At 56.9% G+C, this 22,536-nt stretch overlaps 1 protein-coding gene across 6 annotated transcripts in view; it reads right to left on the bottom strand.

Annotated features, from left to right (window-relative positions):
- Window positions 1-544: 544 nt before the first annotated feature.
- NRF1 (nuclear respiratory factor 1) overlaps window positions 545-22,536 on the bottom strand; it is a 116,064-nt gene continuing 94,072 nt past the window's right edge. For 5 of the 6 annotated variants that reach the window (XM_056118461.1, XM_056118462.1, XM_056118459.1 and 2 more), the window contains 2 exons: window positions 12,295-12,396; window positions 545-1,648 (listed from right to left, as the gene is read on the bottom strand). In XM_056118461.1, coding sequence (XP_055974436.1) covers window positions 1,485-1,648; window positions 12,295-12,396 — 266 coding nt within the window. In that variant the 3' untranslated portion in view covers window positions 545-1,484. The remainder of the gene's footprint in view (window positions 1,649-12,294; window positions 12,397-22,536) is intronic. The other variant, XM_056118463.1, reaches the window with a different exon arrangement.

Consider the following 22,536-nt stretch of genomic DNA (forward strand, 5'->3'; position numbering starts at 1 on the left):
GGGAGAGTTTTATAGAAAACGAGCAAATACAAGAATCTGAAACTTTTCTCAAAGGCTGAGCAAGACGTGAAGAATCTTTTAATGTTGCATTAAAAAAAACACATTAAATACACTATCACACAATGGGAGGCGGGGAACGTGGGGGGCTGGGGGAGGGGAGGGAGGGGTTCCCTGACTCAAGGAGGGGTGACGGGGGTCCCCGGGGGAGGCCGGGAGTCCAGCGCCCGCCCCGGGTGTGCAGCTGAGAATGTGAGAGTGACCCAGATCACCAGCGTCTGGGGGCACGACGAGGGGTCCTGGACCTCCACCGGAGAGCCTGGTGGAGCCCATGTCCCTGATGAAACAGGGCCTGGTCCCAGGGCGCAGGACACCCCCCTCCAGTGAGGGCCGCCCCCTGCCCTGCTCCAGGGACAGGGCAGGGTAGGGGGGAGAAGCTGCTCCCACGGGTGGATCCAGGTTTCTGAGGGTTTCTCTCCCCTCCTCCCTACCCCTCACGCTCCTTGTCCCATTCTCGACCCCCTCCCCGAACGCCCCCACCCCCCAAGCACACTTAATAACGCATACGTACTCCTTGAACCCTTAATACTTCTGTTATCTTCTGTTCATCTACCCGGACCGATTCAGGACTGGCCTTCAGACCGAAGCAACGTTTTAATAGTGAACAGGGCAGGAGGGCGCCCCGGGCAGGGTGGGCGGCCTCTGGGTCCCCACCCGGGACGCTGGAGAACATTGGCCTGGAGATGGCAAGGTCGGCACCGGGGCCCGCCCGAGGAGCTCTCAGCTGCCAGACCAGGAGGCCCATGACCCTGCCGGCCACCCTGTGGCACGGGCTCTCTCCTGGTGCCTCCTGCCTCAAGGGAGGCCGTGGGGAGAGTCCGGGGCGGCCTCTGGGAGGCAGTTTTGGTGAAGGCCACAGTCACCTCCGCCTGAGTTTGTCAGTAGCTCATCGCATGACCCTGGTATGAACGACAACTGGGTGGCTGTGTCTGGCCACGTACCCGACACCCACTAAACTGGGTGAATTATTTCCCCACAGCTCACCCTGATTTCATACAGATAATCCATGCGGGTTTCATATATATATATATAAACATATACATATATATATACTTTGTACATATATGTAGATGTGTATATCCCTATGTACACATATACATATATTCACACTCACACAGAGACACACGGATGTATACACACACGTTTCCGCAGAAAGAAGTCCTGCCACAATTTGGCCTTTTTTTTGAGGGAACGCTGAGTGCGAGAGCTCAGTCTCTCACGCCCCGGCCCCCGGAGCTCAGAGTGGTGCTTTAAAAAACATGAGTCCCAAATCTGCTGCCTTTCTTCCTTTTTTTTCTTAAAAAAAAAAAAATTAACAAAACTTGTCTTCCTAAGTCAAGAGACTTAATCCCATGTGATTGCACCTCTGCAAACGTGTACAAAATCTGGAAGGAGACTAGAAAAGGGAGCTCTGGCTTGGCGGCGGGTCACTGCTCCAGGGTCACCACCTCCACCGCCTGGCCGTCCATGGTGACCGCGCTGTCCGCTATCCTGGTGGTCACCGGGGCCATGGCCACTTGCACCGGCCCGTTGCCCTGCGCGAGGCTGGTGACCACAGTCTGGTACATGCTGACGGGGATCTGGACCAGTCCTGGGGAGACAAAGGAGAGAGAGCGTTGGTGGGGGTGGGCACAGGTGCTGAGGTGGCTCACAGGGCCCCTGTCTGGATTCTGTCCAACAGCATTAGGAGGAACAGGGGCAGGGATGCGTGTGTGTGTGTGTGTGTGTGTTAGGGGTGTGTGTGTGTCAATGTAGGAATAGGGGCAGAATGTGTGTGTGTGTCAGGGGTGTGTGTGTGTGTGTGTGGGTGGGAACAGGGGCAGGGTGTGTGTTTGTGTCAGGGGTGTGTGTGTGTGTGTGTGTGTGTGTCTCTTCCATGAGCTTCTCCAGGTCTCTCCCACCTTGCAAAGACCCTGTCTTTGAGCCTATCCAACTTCTGCCTCCCACCCCCCTTCAGAGTCAGTTTATTATTATTATCACTTTTTTTTTTTTAAAGAAGAAAGCCTGGTTTTGGATTTCATCAATGAGGAAAGCCTTGATACGTTCTTGAGGTCGATTTTTAAAAACCATTGCCCAATGGATCCCAACTACTGAATATGCAGGGGGGTCGGGCCCAGACGGCAGGGTCCCAGGGAAAGGGGGCGAGGGCAGAACTGGACCACACGTGCTCCACCACTGGACTTGGGGGGTTGGTGGCCCCGATGGCCTGGGGCTGACAGAGACCAGGAGAGGCCAAGGAAAGGAACAAACAATGGATAGTCCGGCCTGCTGGCCTCGTGTGCACCCCACAGCCTCCGACTGCCTCCAACCCGGGAGGGGCACAGGAAGAGGAGGCCAGATGGGGAGAAGAAAGGAACAGCAACAAATACCTGAATTAAAGACACGCATCTTTTTGGAGAGAAGACGATGTCAATAATAAAAAGTCCATTAGTCAAAACACATCATTTTTGTGGAGGGCAGGGGGGAGGGGTGACTGGGGAAGGCAGGCCACGCGCAGCGGTGCTCAGGGGTTACTCCTGGCAGTGCTCGGGGGACCTGCGGATGGGATGCCGGGGGTCGAACCCAGGCCAGCCACGTTGTAAGGCAAAAGCCCTTTCTGCTGGACTATCCCTCCAGCCCCAATGCTGAATGAAACACATCTGAAAGGAAAAATCTAAAGAAAAAAAAAATCAAGAGAAAATTTCCAAAGCTGGAAAGATGACAGCGGTGGCAAGGGGCAGAACTGAGCCCACACTGGAGGTCGAGCCTCCGAGGAGAGAACCCCAGGGAGTCACCTGAGAGAAGGCAGGAAGGGCACCGCAGAGCAGGCTGAAGACCCCGACCTTGAGGTGTGGAGAAAGACCCAAGAGGCCCCGCGGGGAGAGCACACGGCGCATGTGAGGGCCCTGGGTTCAAGCCCACACCCTCAAGTGTGGGCTTCTGAAAAGAACAAAGATTCGGGCACCAAAACACATCTTCTATGCTATTCTAGAATACCAGGGCTAAAGCAAAGATCCTGAACAATTCCATACAGGAAAAAAAAAAAAAAAGACAAATCTTTCCCCACCTCCCTGCAGTGGATCTAACAAAATATTGTTTGAGGGATCAGAGAGATACTAGAGCAGGTAAAGTGCTTGATCTGCATGTGGTTGACCCGGGTCCGATTCCTGGCACCCCCCCCCCCCATAGTTCCTGGATCCCCGGCAGGAGTGATCCCTGAGCACAGAGCCAGGAGTAAACCCTGAGCACTCCCTGGTGTGTACCCCCTTCAGAAAAACCAAGCCCCAAGCCAACAACAACACCCCTGCTCTCCCCTAAGCCCCAATAAAACCCAAATACTGCCTGGACGAGGGGAGACACTGGCCCAGAGGGGACGCATGAGTCCTGGGGGCTGACACCCAGCACTGCTCCCGACCCTCCCCCACAAATGCGAGGCTGGAGGCTAGAAGATAATGGAGCGTCGCCTGCAAATGTCTGGGAGAAAATTCTTTCCAGCCATGGAATGTTACCCACATCAATTAAATGTGGGGGCAGGAAAAGCCATTTCCAACATGTGAGGGCTCGCACAGCCCCACCCCTCCACTTTCTCAGGGAGCATTGAAGGTGGTGGGGGGAGCACACAGAAATGGGAGAGAGGAAGGGCGGGGGAGGGCAGGCAGGGAGAGAAGAGGGAGCCAGTGAAGGCAGGGGGCGCTGGAGAGGACAGGGGCAAGCCCTGAGCACAGCAGGGTGTGCCCCCCCCAATAAAGTGGGGGCGGGGGTGTGTGTGTGAAGTAAGTATTAACCAGAGCAATTGTAACAGACTCATCTGGGCAGTGGACCATGTTTGTGTGGTTAAGAAAATGTAAGCAGGGGGAACTGGAAAGATAGTTCAGTGGGTGTGGCAGCTGACCCCGGTTCGATCCCTGCCACCCTATAAGGTCCCCTGAGCACTGCCAGGAGTAGTTCCTGAGGGCAGAGCCAGGAGTAAGTCCTGAGCACTGTCGGGTGTGATCCAAAACCCAAAATAAAATAAACAGGGAACAAAGAGAGGCCCGCGGATGGCCCCCGAGTACCACTGGGTGTGGCCCCCAAACCAAAATAGGAGACCATGAGTTATTAAAAAACTGTGTGGTACCAGGGACCAAACCTGGGCAGGCCATGTGAAAGGCAAGCCCCTTACCCACTGTATTGTCTCTGGCACACCTAAAGTTTAGTTTTGTTTAGTGTTCCCCCCCCCTCCCCCCCCGGCCCATACCCAGTAGTGCTCAGGGGTTACTCCTGGCTCTTCACTCAGGGATCACTCCTGTTGGTGGTCAGGGGACCATGTGTGGTGCTGGGGAATGAACCAATCAGCCGTGTGCAAGGCTGTACTATGGCTCCGGTCCCGGGTCCCTAAATTTGTAATAAATGTTTTATTAGATATTTATTTTTAAAGACATAGTACAACGAGGAGGGCGTTTGCTTTGCACAGGACTGACCTGGATTTGATCCCCGGCATCCCATGTGGTCCCCTGTGCACTGCCAGGGATATTTCCTGAACGTGGAGCCAGGAGTAACCCCTGAGCATTGCCAGGTGTGACCCCCCAAAAAGAAAAAATAAACAGAAAAAGATATTACTAACATGAGGCTCTCCATTATAATACGCAGTCTCAGGGTTAAGCTGTGTCTAGCTTTCTTTCTTGGGTGCCTTGTTTCTGGGGTGCCTGCCTGATCCTGGGCTCCCTCTCTGACATCTGGGGGGGTGCTGCGGGATGTAGGGGGAGCAGAGGTGGCCGCCTACACCCACGCCCGGGGGGGGGGGGGGATAGCCACTGGACTCACAGGCAGTGTGGTCACACCTTTCCAAGTACACCGAGGTGCCCAAACTACCCTTTTAAATAGTTGACTCAGAGGCCAGAGCAATGGTACAGCATTGAGGGAGGGCACTCGCCTTGTACCTGACGCTCCAACCCCCCCAAGCACTGCCATGAGTGACTCCTGAGTGCAGAGCCCTGAGCCCCGGGCATGGCCAGGTGTTGGTCATCAATAAATAAATGACTCAGTGTCCCTCCCCTCGAATGGACCTTCTTCAAAAGGAAGTATAACCCCCTTCCCTATCATAGGACCAGCATCTGCGGGGGGCAGAACCGCCCATTCTGGAACACTTCTTCAGATGTCCTCGATGGCTCTTCACCTTTTACTGATCCCTCCTTCCGTTTACCCCTTGGTGCCACTCTCATCACTGCATGGAACTCTGGCTTCAGATCCTACGGTGTGAAAAAGGTGCCCCGGGCCTCTGATCAGGCCCACAGGCTTTGCCTGGCACGCACGACCCCTCACCATGGGCCCTGGTCTCTTTCCCATCTCACTGCTCAGAGTTCCCGAGGCTCGGGGCACTGACCCAGATGACCCTCGGGTCCCCAGCACACGGCCGTCACTCTGGTTGCCAGGCTCTGCAGCCCCCGTTGCCTTGGCCGCCAGGCTCCGCTGCGCCCGGGGACGTGTGTGGCTCCCTCAAGGCGGGCTGTGGTTCCTGGTCTTTCCCTCACAGCTTGAGGCCCAAGGCTGCCACAGACTGACCCCAACACAGATCCGAGGGCCTTGGCAAAGCCCAAGCTGGACTCAGCCGGTGTGCAGCAGAGGCCCTGGCACGGGTGTGTGTGTGTGTGTGTGTGTGTGTGTGTGTATGCGTGTGAGAGGCCGTACCAGCTTCCATCACCTCTGTGGGTCCTGGGCATCATCCCTCTGACCCTCTCTTCTGGTCAGAGGCACAGCTCAGGTTGGAATGCAGTTCCGGGGCACCTGTCTCCTGTGGGGGGCAGGGCCTGGCTGCAGTCCAGCGTCACACACACAGAGGAGCAGCGGGCAGAGGAAGGGACCTGAAATGTCCAGGGGTGAAGCCAGAGCACCTGGGTCAACCTCTGAGTGATGTGGGCAGGCAGCGACCGACCGACCGGAGCCAGTTGCATAGTTGGTATCACAGGTTCCCGCCCCCCCGCCCCCCTCCCCCCCCCACACAGTTCCCAGCACTTCCCGGGGGGGCAGCACAGGGCCGAGGAGTCGAGAGAGAGGTCCTGCCTGCACATGCTGACCCGGCTTGATCCCACGCAGGGTCTCCCAGGCAGCACCAGGAGAGAGCCCAAGCACAAGAGCCAGGCACAGGCCCACTCCCCCCAACCGAGCCAAATAAACAAACTTGGGCAGCACTTTGCAAAGAGACGAACTACATCATGAGCAGGGTGTCGTCCTGGAGCTGGGGCCCGGGCCCAAGGCCACATGGACAGGTGCGTCCAGCAGTGTCAGCGCTGACCCTCGCTGTGGCTTTCGTGCGTGGCTTTGCCAGCACGCGCGCCCCCCCTGCCAGGCACTGCCTGGAAGCACTTTTTAGTATCAGGGAAGACTTGCCCAGGAATGACACAGAGAAAGGCCGATGCAAACACGCACAGTGACTGACCAGAGCTAGGAGAGGAGCTTCAGGACACACCGTAACGTCACAGGTTTCCCAAGCTTCCAAATTCCCTTCAGGTCGACCTGTTTGTCAGTCCTTCCTGGTGATTGCTGAGGCCAATGCACTCACCCTACAGCCAGGGGGATGATGTGCACCACCTCCACATACCGTCACCACACCCCCTTCCATTCACCTGCTACACACTCCTACACACAGCACCACATACCCCTCCCACACACAAATAGGATACACACACCCCCTTCTTACTCCATACTACACACCCCTTACAAACACCATTACCAACACACACACACACACACACACACACACACACACACACACACCTGCTGTACCATTTTATTAAAATTAAATCACCATGCCATGAGGTACACAGTGACAAAGTTGATTTGGTTTCAGCCACACAATGTTCCAACACCCATCCCTCCACCAGTGTACACTGTCCTCTATACCATTACTGTACACAAACCTCCTATACCACTACTACCCCCGATACACTATTACTACACAGGCCACACCCCCTCTGTACTCCATCACTACACTCACACCCTTTGTTTTTTTTTAATTTTTAAATTTTTTAATTTTTGCTTTTTGCGTCACACCAAGCAATGCTCAGGGGTTACTCCTGGCTCTGCACACAGGAATTACTCCTGGCGGTGCTTGGGGGACCATATAGGATGCTGGGAATAGAACTCGGGTCAGCCGCGTGCAAGGCAAACGCCCTACCCGCTGTGCTATTGCTCCAGCCCTCACTCACACCCTTTGTACACCATTACCACACCCCTCTCCGCACACCCCCTCGTACATCACTAGTACACCCACACCCCCTCTGTGCACCCATTATTGCACTTCCTCTTCGTAAATCGTCACTACACCGCCCCTCCTTACACCGTTACTTCTGCTGCCGACGCCTGTTCTCGGCTGACGCCTGTTCTCGGCTGTTCCCTGAAGGACTGTTTCCCCTTCTCTGTTCACCTCTGGGCTCTCCGCCCTGCGTGTGCTCGAGCCTGCTGCTGGGGTGGCCTGGGCCTCCCAGGGGACTGTCCACTCTGGAGGGATGGGGGGAGTCTGCAGGGGTGCCGGGCACATGCTCCATGCCCAGAACAACACCTGCCCAGGGGGTGGGGGGCCCCACAGGGACCCCTCCCTGGCGGGGACGGTGAGGGGAGGGTGTATCTGAGGGTGGGGACCCTGGACATGTGAGCACATAGCCTTTCTCGGGGAAGGGGACCGTGACGCGCTAGTGACCACCTGCTGGATGACTGAGCCTCTGCAAGGCTTTGTAGGGACGGAAGCGCCACACACGGGGGTAGCCTCCCACCCTGCAGTGCCTGGAAGCCCTGACTCCATGCTGCTGCCCGCGGCCTCCTGCTCCCTCATGGCCACTGTGACCGGAATTCGACAAATTGCCTCCATGTCTCCTCCGCCCCGGCAGCCTGCATGGCCATGGCAGGGGGGCGGGGTGGCGGTGCTGGGGGCTGGCTGTCCTTGGCAGGGATGATTAAACGCTGAGGCCTGGTAATCAGGTGGGGGGCTGTCCCCGCATCTGCCTGGCCTGGCCCTGATTAGCCCTAATCTAGGAGGCACATGTCGGTCTTAAGCTTGTATTCTGGGTCATTTCCACTGATGAAGCAATGGGAAGCCCTGCCTGCTCCACTTTCAAGGGCTGAAGTTCTCCTGGTGCCCAGAGACCAGCCAAGTGACAGGATTCTCTGGGGGACTTGGAGTCACAGCCCGTCCCTGACTTCCACAGGGCGCTGGGGGAGCCACGAGGCCGTGTTCCCTCTCACAGATGACAAGACACAGACTTAGCTTGGCCTCAAGATCTTAGCACCCCAGTCGCTCAAAGCTCTAAGAACCTTAGGGTTTATTCAACACCACATATGGTCCCGAGTCTGCCAGGAGTGATCCCTGAGCACAGAGCCAGGAGTAAGCCAATTATTATCATTATTTTTGGTCACTTCGGATTTACTGTGGAGTAAATCCAGACCTCATCTCCAGCACACTAAACATGCACTCCATGGGGGCTGGAGCGATAGAACAGCGGGTAGGGCACTTGCCTTGCACGCGGCTGACCTGGGTTTGATCCCCGGCATCCCACATGGTCCCCCGTGCCAGGGGCAATTACTGAGAGCAGAGCCAAGAGTAAGCCCTGAGCATCACTGGGTGTGGCAAACAAACACACACCACTCCAGCCTTTTAATCTATATCCCTGGCCCCGGTAGAGCAATTCTTAAAAATTTTAGAGGGGCTGGGACCGTGTGGAGATAGCAGAGCGGGCAGGTGCTTGCCTTGCCTGCAGCCAACCGCCTCAGATCCCCGATTCGGCATAGGCTCCCGAAGACCCACCAGGAGTGAGCCCTGAGCACAGCTGGGTATGGCCCCCCCCAAAAAATAAAAAAACCCAACAAAATAATTTTTTTAAAAATAAGGGCCACACCTGACAGTGCTGGGGGGTGGGGGGCGGCGGGGGATGAAGGTGTGTGCAGTGCCGGAGATCAAAATAGGGCCCTGCACAGTGGAGCAACATTCTCCCCTCTTGGGGGGTGAGTCTGTGGCCGTGGGCTCGGGCTCTGCTTATGGGGGTCGTTCCAAGCACCAGCGGCCCGCAGAGAGCCGGAGGGGAGAGGGCTGTGCTGCCCCAGCTCTCCCTTGGTCTCCCCAGAGAGGGCGGTGGACCTGACCCAGATGGGAACAAAGACACCCAGAGCTTGAGGCCACCGAGCAGTGGTCAGGTCAAATCCTGAGAGCATGGCCGGCCCCAGGACATGTGCCCCGGGAAAGGTCATGAGAAAGGACCCCCCTAGCTCCTTCTACCAGCTGTTGCTTTGCTTCTATGGGGCAGGGGATTGAACTCTTGTCCTCCCCCCTCCCCCCCCCCCCACACAGAAGACAAGAACTACATCCCCAGCTCACTGGGGCCCAATTCTTCCATTTGGGGTCCACATCCAAGGGTGCTCAGGGTTACTCCTGGCTGTGTTCGGGGAGCAATCCTGGGGTCTTGAGAGACCACATTGGGAGCCTTACCTGCTGTACCAGGGCCGCCGGCCTCTCACTTCTCCCCTATATGCCCATCTCAATAGGGGCCGTGACAACTCTGGGGCTTCAGTCACATGCTCTGCGCCCAGCCCTTGGCTCTCAGACGACACACAGAGCAGCAAGTCCTGTCCACTCTCCCTTCACACGAAGGCCTGGAGCCTAGCCCCTTGGCCTGTCAACACCCCAAACCAAGGCCAGCTGTGTCCGCTCTGGTCTATCCTCTAGTTCCTTTGAGAATGCGGTGCTTAGGGCTGACTCCTGGCTCTGCGCTCAGGAATCACTCTCGGGGGGGCCCAGGGGACCATGTGGGATATCAGGGATGGAACCTGGGTTGGCCACATGCAAGGCCAGTGCCCTCCCCGCTGAACTCTTCTGGCCCAGGGGCTCCAGTTATGAAACCAGGTAATAGAGGGAAAAGGAAAAAGGCCCCTGAAGAGGAAGAACCCCATGCCCAGCCCCATCGCCTGGAAGCCACTTCTTGGTGCGGTCAAGGCTCCACCAAAGACCATCTGGGGAACTGAGGCATGAGTGTGGGTGTTGCCCCAGCTCAGAGCCTGGCTCTCCCTGGGCATCAGCTCTCCTGAGCCCCACAAACGGTCTCCCATGTGGGGCGCTGCCTGCCTGATGATGCTCACCTTTCGGCTCCCGCATGTCGGTGATGATTGCATGCCCCATGCTGGGGACCAGCTGCTGTCCTTCTGAGCCAGGGGCCAAATAACGTGTGCGGAATTGGCGGGAATAGGTCTGGGGCACACTGAATACCCCCTGCCTAGGCTCAGAAGGAACTTGCGCACGGTGGAGGATAAGCATTTTTTTTTTCTTTTTGGGTCACACCTGGTGATGCCCAGGAGTCACTCCTGATTCTGCACTCAGGAATTACTCCTGGTGGTGCTTGGGGGACCATATGGGATGTTTCTAATCAAACCCGGGTTAGCTGTTTGCAGGGCAAATGCCCTACCGGCTGTGCTATTGCTCCAGCCCTGGGAAGAGCAGCCCACCAGCCTCTCTGATCAGCCTCGCTGCGTGTTGGGTGCCAACACCCTCTCCTGAGGCTGGTGCGCGCTCGAACAGACGTGACCTCGGGCTCTCGTATAGGGGCTGGGTCTTGCTCTCTGCCCGACAGGAGGCCAGGCGGTCTCCTGGCGGCCTGCTTCTGACAGCGGCACTCAGGCTCGGTGGCAGACCCTGGGCACCAAGGAGAGATGCTGCAGAGGCGAAGACCAGGGCCTCGCACACTGCACACGGACCACGCGAGAGCTGTGAGAGCTGCTCGACTTTATTCCCAACTTCTGCCATGGGAATGCGGCTCACCAGTGACCTGTGTAATGGAACATGAACACACACACACACACACACACACACACGCACTCACGCTTGGCATGGGTCTCCACTAAGGGAAAAGGGTGTCTAAGAAGCTTCCACTGGGGGATCCTAGCAGCTCCCCTTTCCCCAGTATCCCCCGCGTCACAGTCACACCCGCCCCTTGGTGTGCCCGAACTGCCAGGCTAAGCCCCATCCCCACTGTTTCCACAGCTGTCATGGAGTCCACTCGCCCAAAGGAGACCCTGGACTTCCCATCAGTGCCTTTGGCACTGCGTCCAGGCTGCCACCGAGGAACCGCTCACTCAAAGGGCTGGCATGGCTGTCTTGGAATACTGAGAAACGTGGACGGAATCCATTCTAGTACCTGAATATGCCAACGGCCCGGCACGATTTCCAGCTATTCCATTACAGATCTATTAGCCTCAATGTCTGCAAAAGCCTGAAAGCCTTGGGCGGGCCTGAGGAGGGAAGCAGGGCTCTCTCCACAGTGACACGCCTGCGGCCGCATAGCCGGGCCTGTGTGAGAGCGGTGGTCCTCCGTGTGAGGCTCCCATGACCTCCCAGGACAGCTAGCAAATACACATGCGGGTGTGAGTGACCACTGGCCTGGGCACTGGGCACGCAGGAACTGCTGGCTGCTCTCTTGACGTGAGGTTCGAGCAAGGGGGCTGGGGCCGCAGGCACTGAGCTGAAGCGCCCCACAAGTGGGAAGGAGAGCAGAGGCCACATGGACCACCTAGCTGCAGCCCCACCGTGCGGCCCCTCAGGACGAATGTGTTAGACGTGGGCTGAGATGTCAGGGCACGGGGTCTGGCAGAAAGGGCGCGGCCCTCAGAACTGGCAGGGTGACCGGCTGCCCCCAGAAATGCAGGTCAAGCAAGCATCTGTCTGGATAATAAAGGCTCCATCTTGTGGTGGGGGGTGGTGGGAGATGACGTCAGCTTCAGGCCAGCTGCTGGGCCCACCAGGAACCTGACGGGCAGGCCTGGGTCTCACAGAGCCCACAGTGGCAGGGCCGGTCAAGGTCACCCTGAGCCACAGACGAGCACCGCCCCCTCCCCGGCCCCAGGACAAGATAGAGCTGGACTCCCGGCCTGGGGATGAATGGGCCTTTCACTGGCCCTCACAATCAGGATCCTCTGGGAATTGTTGTTTGCTGTAACCCAATCTCTCAGCTCCTGGGCCTTCCAAGCTGGTCATGGAAATATCTTCAGTGGGAAGGAAAATATGGATGGGGGGGATGGGGAGGAGGAGAGAAAGCAGGTGAAGCTGAGACATGCGAAAGAAAGCCCGAGTTGGTGGAGAAAGAGAGAGAGAGAGAGAGAGAGAGAGAGAGAGAGAGAGAGAGAGAAGTCTTACAAGCCCGAAGGAAAGTGATAGTGTCAAACCACCTGCAGTTCACGAGGGTGAGCTACGTGGGGTCAGGAGAGTGTGGGTGCACCCGTGGGGCCAGGAAGGAGTGTTATTACCTAAGTAACTCCTGCGGGTTTTAGAGCCGTCAAGGGTATCTACAGGTCTTTCTAGGGATGACAGGCTGGAGGGAAGTCCTTCAAAACATTTCATTTGCCGGCCTGGAAAAAAATGTGTATCAGTGACTGATGTCTGTCTGCGGGAAGATCGCTGTCGAGGGGAGGAAGAACAGCCCCGGAGTTAGGGGTGTGGGAGTGGGAGATGTGAGGGGAAGCGAGGGGGAGATGGGGGCCCCCGAGGGCAGCGGGGAGAGGGGCTGAGGCCAAGCCAGGACCAGATGGACAGCGTGCAGACGGTGGGCCAGAGGAGGAGGCAGGCGGGCGGTGGGTGTCATGTGACAGGCGCTCCCGGAAGCCTGCTGAGGAAAGGCAGGGAAGCAAAGGAAAGGCGTTTCTCTCCCTGCGGGTCTGTTTTGGCCAAAGCAGCTGCTTCTGGGACATTTAATCTTCCTCTTCCGGGTGGCCTACGTCCATGGCTTTTGGAAGCATTTGAGGGATTTATGGATTAAAATACATATTCCATCTGGGAAGCACCGAGTATTCTCCTGAAGCCAGTGGCTGTCTCATGGGTGTCTCAGTGCGGTGGGTCCTCGGGGCTCTCCCCTGCTGCTCACAGCCTCGGGCCTCGCTTGGAGAAGGCACCTCCCAGTGTCACTTCCACAGCGCTGACTCTTGGGGTCTGCGCGCGCCTGCAGACCACCAGGAGATGCTTCTTGCCCCGATCCTATAATCTCAGTGTTAAAATAAATCCACTTTTGGGAGAGAGTGCAGCCGACCGTGGCCTTTTATGCAACTGACCCAGGTTCTACCCTGTAGGGTCCCCTGAGCCCACCAGGAGTGATCCCTGAGTGCAGAGCTAGGAGCTGGTCCTGAGCACTGCAGGTGTGGCCCCCAAACAAAACAAAAACAAACACATAAAACATATCTACTTTCACTTTGTTTTGTAAATGTATTTCCACAATGTATTTGAGGAGACAAGGAGCTCCCTGATGGACTGAGGGTATCCAGGGGGCCCGATTTCCAGCTCCAGGACCACATGGTTCCCCAAGAACTTCTAGACTGACTCCCCACCCAGGAATCGAACCAGGAATAGTTCCTGAGCTTCCCTAGGTGTGGCCCCAAGACAAAAAGTATTTGAGAGGAATAATATCACAGCCCGTGATAGCACGGCGGTAGGGCGTTTGCCTTGCACGCAGCCAACATGGCCGAGTTCGATTCCTCCGCCCCTCTCGGAGAGCCCGGCAAGCTACCGAGAGTATTTCGCCCGCACGGCAGAGCCTGGCAAGCTCCCCGTGACGTATTCGATATGCCAGACACAGTAACAACAAAGTCTCCAATGGAGACGTTACTGGGCCCGCTCGAGCAAATCGATGAACAACGGGAGGACCTCTGGTATAATAATTACTGGAGAGTCAAGAGGCGTTGATGAAATCAGGGTCTGGGGCTCGAACCAGACCACCCTGCTCTGTAACCTGGAGACTGAACTTTAATATAGGATGGAGCAGCTGACTCGGAGGCCCGCTGATCAGACCACGTGAGCTTTAATTTGAAGATGGAAGGAGAGAAAAGACTTGTGGGATACCTACATGCCTGGGAAGACAGACTGCTAGTCTGAAGGGCAGAAATGGGCGGGAGGTGCCGAGTGAATTCCCAAAAGAAATCCCTGAGCAATAGTACGGTGGGGAGGGTGCTTGCCTGTGCTTGCCTTGCATGCGACCAATCCAGGTTCCATCCCTGGCACCCCATATGGTCCCCTGAGCACTGCCAGGACAGATCCCTGAGCACAGAGTAGGAGTAACCCCTGAGAACTAGCAGATGTGGCCCCCAAACAAAAATGAATAAAAACAAGAAATCACGGCGCCTCCCTCCCTCCCTCCCTCCCTCCCTCCCTCCCTCCCTCCCTCCCTCCCTCCCTCCCTCCCTCCCTCCCTCCCTCCTTCCTTCCTTCCTTCCTTCCTTCCTTCCTTCCTTCCTTCCTTCCTTCCTGACTCCACATGCTTCTGACACCAACCGGACCTCACATGACCACTTCTGAAATTCTAAACTGCCCGACCTTTGGCCCTTCTGTACCCTGTTCCTCATCTCAGTGTATCTCCACCTTTCATGTCACTTCCCTGGCATCCTCTAGGGTCCCCCGAGCACCCACCAGGAGTAATTTCTGAGTGTGGAGCCATGAGTACTACCGGGTGCGGCCCCAGAACAGAACAACACAACAACTAAATGACTGAGAAGGGTGGGGCAAAACTCAGGGTATTAATTGCACTGCTTTAGGCAGTGAGAAGTGAACAGAAAGCAACGCAGCTGGTGTCGGTGACAGAGAAAGATGTCCAACCCCACCAAGTGTCATGCTCTGGCATCATTCCTCAACCTGTTAACGGGGACATCTTCTTCCTGGAGTTTTCCTAGCTGGTCAGAGCAGAAAGAAATCACCACTGTGTGTTTCTCAGTGGGTCCACACGACACAGCGCCTGGCAGGGTGGTCCCCAGAGAGGAAGCCCTTCTGGCACCGAGCAGGCACCCAGGCACCCACTCGCAGTGGGCACTGCCCGCCAAGCAACGGGCAGCGGGAAGCTGATCTCCCTGTGGAGGGATCACCAAATGCCCTGGCAGACTGGCCAGCGGGTCCAAAAGGCAGAGCTGACCCCTGGCCACCAAGTGCCCCTGGAAGGGGTCCCATCTCCCCCAGCCCAGACCTCGTGCTGTGCTTTGGCGGGATCAGACCACCCTGAGAATCAGATAAAAACAAATCTGTGTCCCTTAAGTGGGGAGGCATGGCCCCAGCTTCCACCTGCTCGCTCACAGAAAGATTTCAAATGTGTCCCGAGCACTCGGCGTGAGAGAAGGTGGCGACAGGGAGTTGGTTCTGCTCAAATGATGGATCATTTCCATCTCAAAGGGTTCACAGTGGGGACAAGAAAAGATAACTTACGTGACCTAAGTTCTTTATTTCCCTTTGGGGAGGCTGGGGATGGTCTGGACAGTGCACGGGGTTTACTCCTAGCCCAGTGCCAGGGGTCATTGTGCTTGGGCAACGGTATATGTTGGGGACCAGACCAGGGCTGACCGCATGCAAGACAAGTGCCTTAACCCCACCACTATCTCTCCGGCTCCAATAACCTAAGTTGGTGAGAAACAAAGGACCTGGTTAAATCCGAGAGACTGTGATTTCCACAGGTTTTCTCTGGGGATCCCTGAGAGGGGAAGAGGCTGTTCCCTGCCCCTGGGAGCACCGTCCACACTCCGACCCATGCAAGCCATCAACGGTTCCTGCACATTTTGTTGGCCCTGAGTGCACACTGGGCCTCCTGCTGCTAGCCCTGTCTGACAGGAGAGGACTGTCCAGGTATGCAGAGGACCAGGAGGCCAAGGCCAGGCTGCAGGCTGGGGAAAAGCAGAGGACGGGGAGAGGATACAGATCCTGGGGTTTGGAAAGCATTTTTTTTTGGCGTGGGTGGTCACACCTGGTGATGCTCAGGGGTTACTCTTGGCTTTGCACTCAGGAATTACTCCTGGCTGTGCTGGGCGGACCATATGGGATGGTGGGAATCGAACCCGGTTGGCCTACCCGCTGTTCTATCGTCCTAGTCCCTGGAAAGCATTTTAATTTAACTGATTCATTTATATTTTGGGTGCTGGGAACCCAGGGCCTCACACATGCAAAGCAAACTCTCCACCGACAGGAAAAGCTTCTTCAGTGCTACACGGACAAGGCTCCCAGGTTAAGTCACATGGCTGGCAGGCGTTGTCCCCGAAACGTGCAGGCAAGTCCCTTTTCCCTGTCGACAAGGCCCAAGCGGCCACCTCACGGCTTCTGCGGGCAGTTTAAGGCTCTTGGAGGGGTTCAGGTCAGTCCCTAAACTCAGGTACTAAGGCTGGCCGTGTGATGGCCAGTGCGGTGCCCCTAGGACTGGCGTGATGGGGGAACTGGGTCTTTTGGGTTCCATGGGCCCCCACACTCCTGGCACAGGGCAGGGGCGAGCAGCCCAGGACAGGAGGGTCTCATGGCGGGTGCCGCCCAGTCCCCCGAGACAGACTGCTCTGGCGTTTCTTCTCCCCCAGACTGGTTCCTCTGCTGTCCCGGCCCTCACTGAGAAACTTTCTCAGCCCCTGACAAGAGTCCATTGGGTGGGGCAGAAGCGATGGGACAGCGGGGAGGGCGTTTGTTTGCCTTGCACAAGGCTGACCAGGGTTCGATCCCTGGCGTCCCATAGGGTCCCCCAAGCCCTGCTAAGAGTAATTCCAGAGTGCAGAGCCAGGAGGAAACCCTGAGCCTCTCCGGGTGTGACCCCAAAAGAAAACAACACACAAAGCGGGTGCCCACAGGCCCCTCTGATCACAAGGTGGGTGCTGGCCCTTTAGAACGGCGCTGCCACCTCCCACTGTCCTCAGATCAAACAGAAGCTCTGAAAGCCCAGCTCTGCTCGGAAACTAAACGGCAGGGTAGGGGGCTCGGGCTTGCAAATAAAAGAGGTTGGGTGTCATTGTAACGTCGCTGGCGTCTGAGCCGACAAAGCCAAGGGGTGCGGTGTCTGTGCGGGGCCCGCTCCCGGCCTGACCGACTGCCAGAGAAAGGGGCTTTGTGAGGGGAGCAGGTGTGCAGCGGGGGCCGGGGGAGGAGTGCTGCCCCCATCCCACCCGAGTCTCCCCTCCAGCTGGTACCCTGCTGCGGGCTGGAGGGTGGAGAGCGCACCCCCTGAAAGGACCCGCGTGTGGGCCGCTGCCAGGCCCTGCAAATTGTGTCCGTAGTCAGCGAACGCTGAGTCGGGAGGCAAGCCTCTGCAAGGTAACCGAGAGCCAGCCACTGAGCTAATGGCGCTGCCTTCGGAATCCGAAGGAACACATGAAGAGAGGAAAGTCCCCTTCACCGAGGAGAGCAAATCTCCTGTCCAGGGAGTTAACAGCAGCGAGTCCAATCACACGGGTCTTAAGGGTCTTAAGATTAGTACTCTGGGGGCTGGAGTGATAGCAACGCCGATAGGGCGTTTGCCTTGCACGCGGCCGACCCGGGTTCAATTCCCAGAATCCCATATGGTCCCCCGAGCACCGCCAGGAGTAATTCCTGAGTGCATGAGCCAGGAATAACCCCTGTGCAATGCCGGGTGTGACCCAAAAAGCAAAAAAAAAAAAAAAGCACCCTGGGTCCTAGAAGACCCAAAGACGGAACCCTGCTCGCCACGCCAGGCACCCGGACTCTGCCTGGGACCACCGGAGACTCACACAGCCGGGAGGAGGGGGGGAAAAGGGACTTGCGGATGGTAGGATGGAGATCACGGGCAGCTCTGCCCGCCCCTGCGCCCTCCTCCCACACCCCTACCTCCCACAGCTGATACTGCCCAGCGTGGACCATGCAGGCTGTCCTAGGAGGCAGCCAGTGTGGCCTGAGGTGGTAATTCCCTCTGGGGTCCCCCAAGAACTATCTCGGGTGCTCTTAAGCTTTTATTATTACTGTTATTATTTGGGGGAGGGGGCAGTTTCTTTTCCTTTCTTTTCACACCAGCACTGCTCAGGGGCTACTCCCGACAGCAACAGTGTGTGGAGGACAATACAATGCCTAGAATCTAACTGGGGGTCCAGCAAAGTGTGCCCTCAGCTCCCGGTGCCTTCAGCCCTTAACGCGGGAAGCATCTTCAGCTACCTCTGAGAGACGCAGGAGCAGTGCCAGGAAAAGGAATGGAGAGCCACAGTCACACATGCCTGAGGCAATCCTGCTCCTTCTGAAGGGACCCACAGGCCAACATCTTTGCTGAGAACCCCCCAAACCACCCTGACCCTACCCCCAAGGAGTGAGGAAACCGGCCAGCCACTGGGAGCTGAATCTCGGTGTGGCCTGCCTGAGTGTTCTCCTTGGTCAGAGGCTTTTGGAAGCATCATCTCGGTCTGAGACTCGCAGCCGAGTCCAGCTCTGCCTGGACAGAGGCTGACGGGTCCAGACCCACAGACGGTGCCCTGGGAGTGCTGGGGATGAATGAAGCCCCGTGCACAAACCTCCTCTACACTGAGTGTAATTCTTCACTTACGCGACCACCACTAGCACCAATATCACCACCCCTATGACCGTGGCCACCACCGTCACTTCTTACTGTGTCTCCACAACCATGACAGTTACTACAGTTACTGTAGGTCCCCCAGACCCCGGGTGAGGAGGACCAGGTGCTCTGTGCAGGTCAATCCCATCACGAGATCTTCAATGCCATCACGAGATCTCCACCCCCGTCCCCCTCCCCCCCCCCCAAGGGAAACGGTCACTGCCCTGGAGAGCTGCCCGTGAGGCTGGGGGTCAGGACCAGCTCTGGGGGAACAGCCGGTGGCAGCTGCTCGCTGCGTGATACCAGGCCCCATGGGTGTGCCTGGACGCGGGCGGGTGTGAGAGGCCGGGCACACAAGGAGACGGGGAGCTGGGTGTGGGTGTCCCCGCTTGGGACTTGGGGTACAGAAACCGGCAGCCCTCCTGCCAGCTGTCCACGGATTAGTGCAGTCACACGGTCGCTGGTGTTTTGGTTTGTTTTGAAGCAAAGCCATACTGCCGAGGACTGCGAAGGTCACGGTGAGGAGGTATTCCGCTGCCTCCCCTGGATAGCGGGAGCACAGCTCACCAGAAAGGGCAGAAACACACACACACCACACACACACACACACACACACACACACACACACACACACAAATATATACATACCCCCTATACACACACACCACACAACATACCCTCCACCCTCCCACACCACACACACGCACCCCCCACACACCCCCATACCACAAACACACACACACCACACAATCCCCCACACCACATACATCCACACACTCCATACCACAAACACAAACCACACAACATACCCCCTCCACTCTCCCACACATACCACATATACACCCCATACCATACACACACACACCACACAACTCCCCACCACACACACTCGCACACACGCACACACACACACACCCTTATCTTGGTACCAGGGTTCAAACTTCTGCAGCCAAGCCACACGTTCCAGCCTTCTGAGCCACGCTCATCCCCCCAAGCCAAGACCACAGAGCACCTGGCTTCCCCATCACTCCCGATCAGTGGGAAAGACAGGCAGGAAGTACTGGGGATGTCACTGCCTGCCAAGGGCTCTGTTTTGGGACCCAGTCTTCAAGTCCTGGCAGTGCTGAACTGACCGTTTTGGGATTTAAGGTACAATTAATATCACAGTAGCAAAGAATGCAGCTGCTCTTTCAAAGCTATCGTGTTTCACAGCGAGGGAAAAATCACTCTTAAGATGCATGGAGGGGGCATGGGCAATCGCTGGAAGGACAAGCAGTTTTGGGTGCTGGAGCCCGAGGTTGGTCCCCGGCACCAGAAATTACCCCAAACTCCAGGAAGAGCGACCCCTAAGCATTGAGGCGGAAGCTGCCCCAGAAGGCCACCAGGTGTGACCCCCCAAACCAAAACTCAGTCAAATCTATGCAGGAGCTGAGGATGTGGCTCAGGTGGGGACCCATGCCTTGGAGGGGCTGGGTTCAACCTCCCTCTCCCCGCACAACACGTGCAGGTATTTAAGCTGCAGTCAAGGCGCCGAGGCAGGTGCTCCGGCGCACGCTCCAATGGCACGGCAGTTCCTTCGGGAAGAGCCAGACGGACGAGCTTTCTACGTCCGTTTTCTATTTATGCTTGCACAGAAGCCTCTGGGCCCAGGCTAAGAGGCGTGTCCCGTGGCGGAGCAGAGGGGGGCTGGCGTGTAAGAGGGGCCGGACCGGGCTGCGGGACAAGAGCATGACAGGAAGGACGCGTGTCTTCCAGAGGGAAGAGCTGTGAAGGGAGCCGGCGCCCTCATCAGCAGTGGAAATTCCCGCCAAGCGCAAACAAGGGCGCAGGCCAGCGCGGCAGAGCGTGAGCGTGGAGCTCAGGAAGCCGTGGCAACTGCAGGGCTGTCCACGCAGCACGGTGGGGCCTAGCGTTTTTTAGTTCTGGTTTGGGGGCCACACCCAGCCAGACTTGGGTGCTCCTCCTGATGGTGCTCTGGGGGTGTGGGGTGTTAGGGATCTGAGCTGGGGTTCCCGTGTGCTTCAGCCCTCTGGGCTCTCTCGGCTCAGGCCCAGGCTCCCAACGCAGCTACACGCCGAGCAAGGAAGCACTTTGTTCCATATTCACCCCGAAGCGATCACTGTCCCCCAGGGGTGCCGGGGGAGGTCTGGGGCACTGCTTGAGTCTGAAGGCGGAGAGAGGCCGATTTCCGGGCCCAGCGGTGCAGGGTCCTGTGCATCTCCCCTGCCCATCTTCTCCCAGGGCTATGCCAGGTACCCAGAGATTCTAGGTGACCCTATACATCACTTCTGATGACAGAGTGGGGAGAGTGGGGGTGGGTGGGGAGTCGGTCACTAGCTCTTATCTACGCTGTTTCTCATGTGCAGGCTCTAAATACCCAGAGAGCCGGTTTTCAGAGAAAAAGAAACTCACGTCTACCTTGCCTTTCGTGGGCCCAGCTGGGATCACCTTGTTCTAATCGGCACGGAACAGACCTCGGAGCCACTCAGTCGGTCTCGCTTGGGAGGCCGTGCGAGAAGAACACACGTTCCGATCCCTCACGCAGGGACCTGGCCTGTCTGCTGGGACCCCGTGCCCCTTATCTGAGCCATGCGTCACTGTCCTCCTCTGCCTACTCATGTCCACATCTTGTTGAAAAGAGCGGTGCTTTGAAACGGGCATCTCAACGAACACAGTTGAGATTAAGTTCAACTGGGAAAACGGACACAACTTAAAAGGTTTCTGCTTTCTGGGTCCCCTCCCCACCTCCTGGGAAGTGGGGAGGAACGGGAGAGATAGGATAGCGGGCAGGGTGCTTGCCTTGTGCACGACACACCTGGGCTGGATCCCAGCATTTCATCTGGTCTCCTGAGCACTGCCAGGAGTTAGCCCTGAATGCAGAGTCTGGAATAAGCCCTGACCACAGCCAGGTGTGGCTCCCAATCCCAAACAAACAAGAGATGCTTCCTTTTATTTATTTTTTCTGGTAAAATTAATGAAAACTAAGGAGGTAAGAAGATGAAGAAAGCACCATTTCCCGCCCGAAGGATTAAAAACCTGACCGTGGGCTGGAGCGATAGTACAGCAGGTATGGCGTTTGCCTTGCAGGCGGCAGACCCAGGTTCCATTTCTGGCATCCCATATGGTCCCACCAGCACTTCCAGGAGTAATTCCTGAGTGCAGAGTCAGGAGTAACCCCTGAGCATTGCTGAATGTGACCCAAAAAGCAAAAAAACAAACAAGCAAACAAAAAACCCAGTCGTGCTGGGTTTGGCAGTGGGAAGGACTTGGTTTAGAGTGCAGCAAGACTGAGTGGGGTCTTCGAGTTTGAGGACATTTTAAAGTGCATCTTTAGAGAGGATGTCAGCAAGGCTGTGGCGTGGGCACGCAGGAGCCCTGAAGAGAAATGAGACGGCTGCCCTTTGGAGTGTGTAGGGCGTGGGGATGCTTTGTGATCTGCAAGCCCCAGCCCTCTATTTTTATTTTTGCTTTTTGGGTCACATCTGGCGATGCACAGGGGTTACTCCTGGCTTTGTATTCAGGAATTACTCCAGGATGCTGGGAATCGAACCCGGGTCAGCCGTGTGCAATGCAGACGCCACACCTGCTGTACTATCGCTCCAGCCCACAGTCAGGTTTTGGCTCTGGCTCTAGCCCCAGCCCCAGCCCCAGCCCTCTAGTCCCTTCACTCGGGTCAACAGGAAGGCAGCTGGATCCCAACCTCTACCACGGGCTGTGAGCGCTGAGCACAGTAAGAAGATGTTCTTTGTCAATGCCCTGGCGGATCCCATCCAGGGTTTGAAGCAGACACCAGGGAAGGCCGCAGTGAGGAGTATGGGAAGCGGTCTGCAGTCACCTTGCTCGTTCTGGGCAGCCATGTACGTGCCCAGAGCCCTCCCCGATCCGGCCAGCACGTCTCCCTCTGCCTGGCCCTCCCTGGAGAGGGCGGAACAGGAAGGGCCGCCTGCCTATGTACTCCTAGGAGGGAGGATACAACTCTTTAGCTGGGATTACTTCCTGGGAGTATTTCTATTTTTGTTTGTTTTGCTTTTTGGGTCACACCCAATGAATGATGCTCAGGGGTTGCTCCTGGCTCTGCACTCATTTCCCCTGGCAGTGCTTGAGGGACCCTACAGAATGTCAGGGATCGAACCCTGGTGGGCCACATGCAAGGCAAATGCCCAACAGGCTGTACTGTCGCTCTGGCCCCCTGGGAGTGTTTCTGAGTATCTACTTT

The sequence above is a fragment of the Sorex fumeus genome, unplaced genomic scaffold (assembly GCF_029834395.1).
Source record: "Sorex fumeus unplaced genomic scaffold, SorFum_2.1 ptg000037l, whole genome shotgun sequence".
In the NCBI taxonomy this organism is placed as follows: Eukaryota; Metazoa; Chordata; class Mammalia; order Eulipotyphla; family Soricidae; genus Sorex; species Sorex fumeus.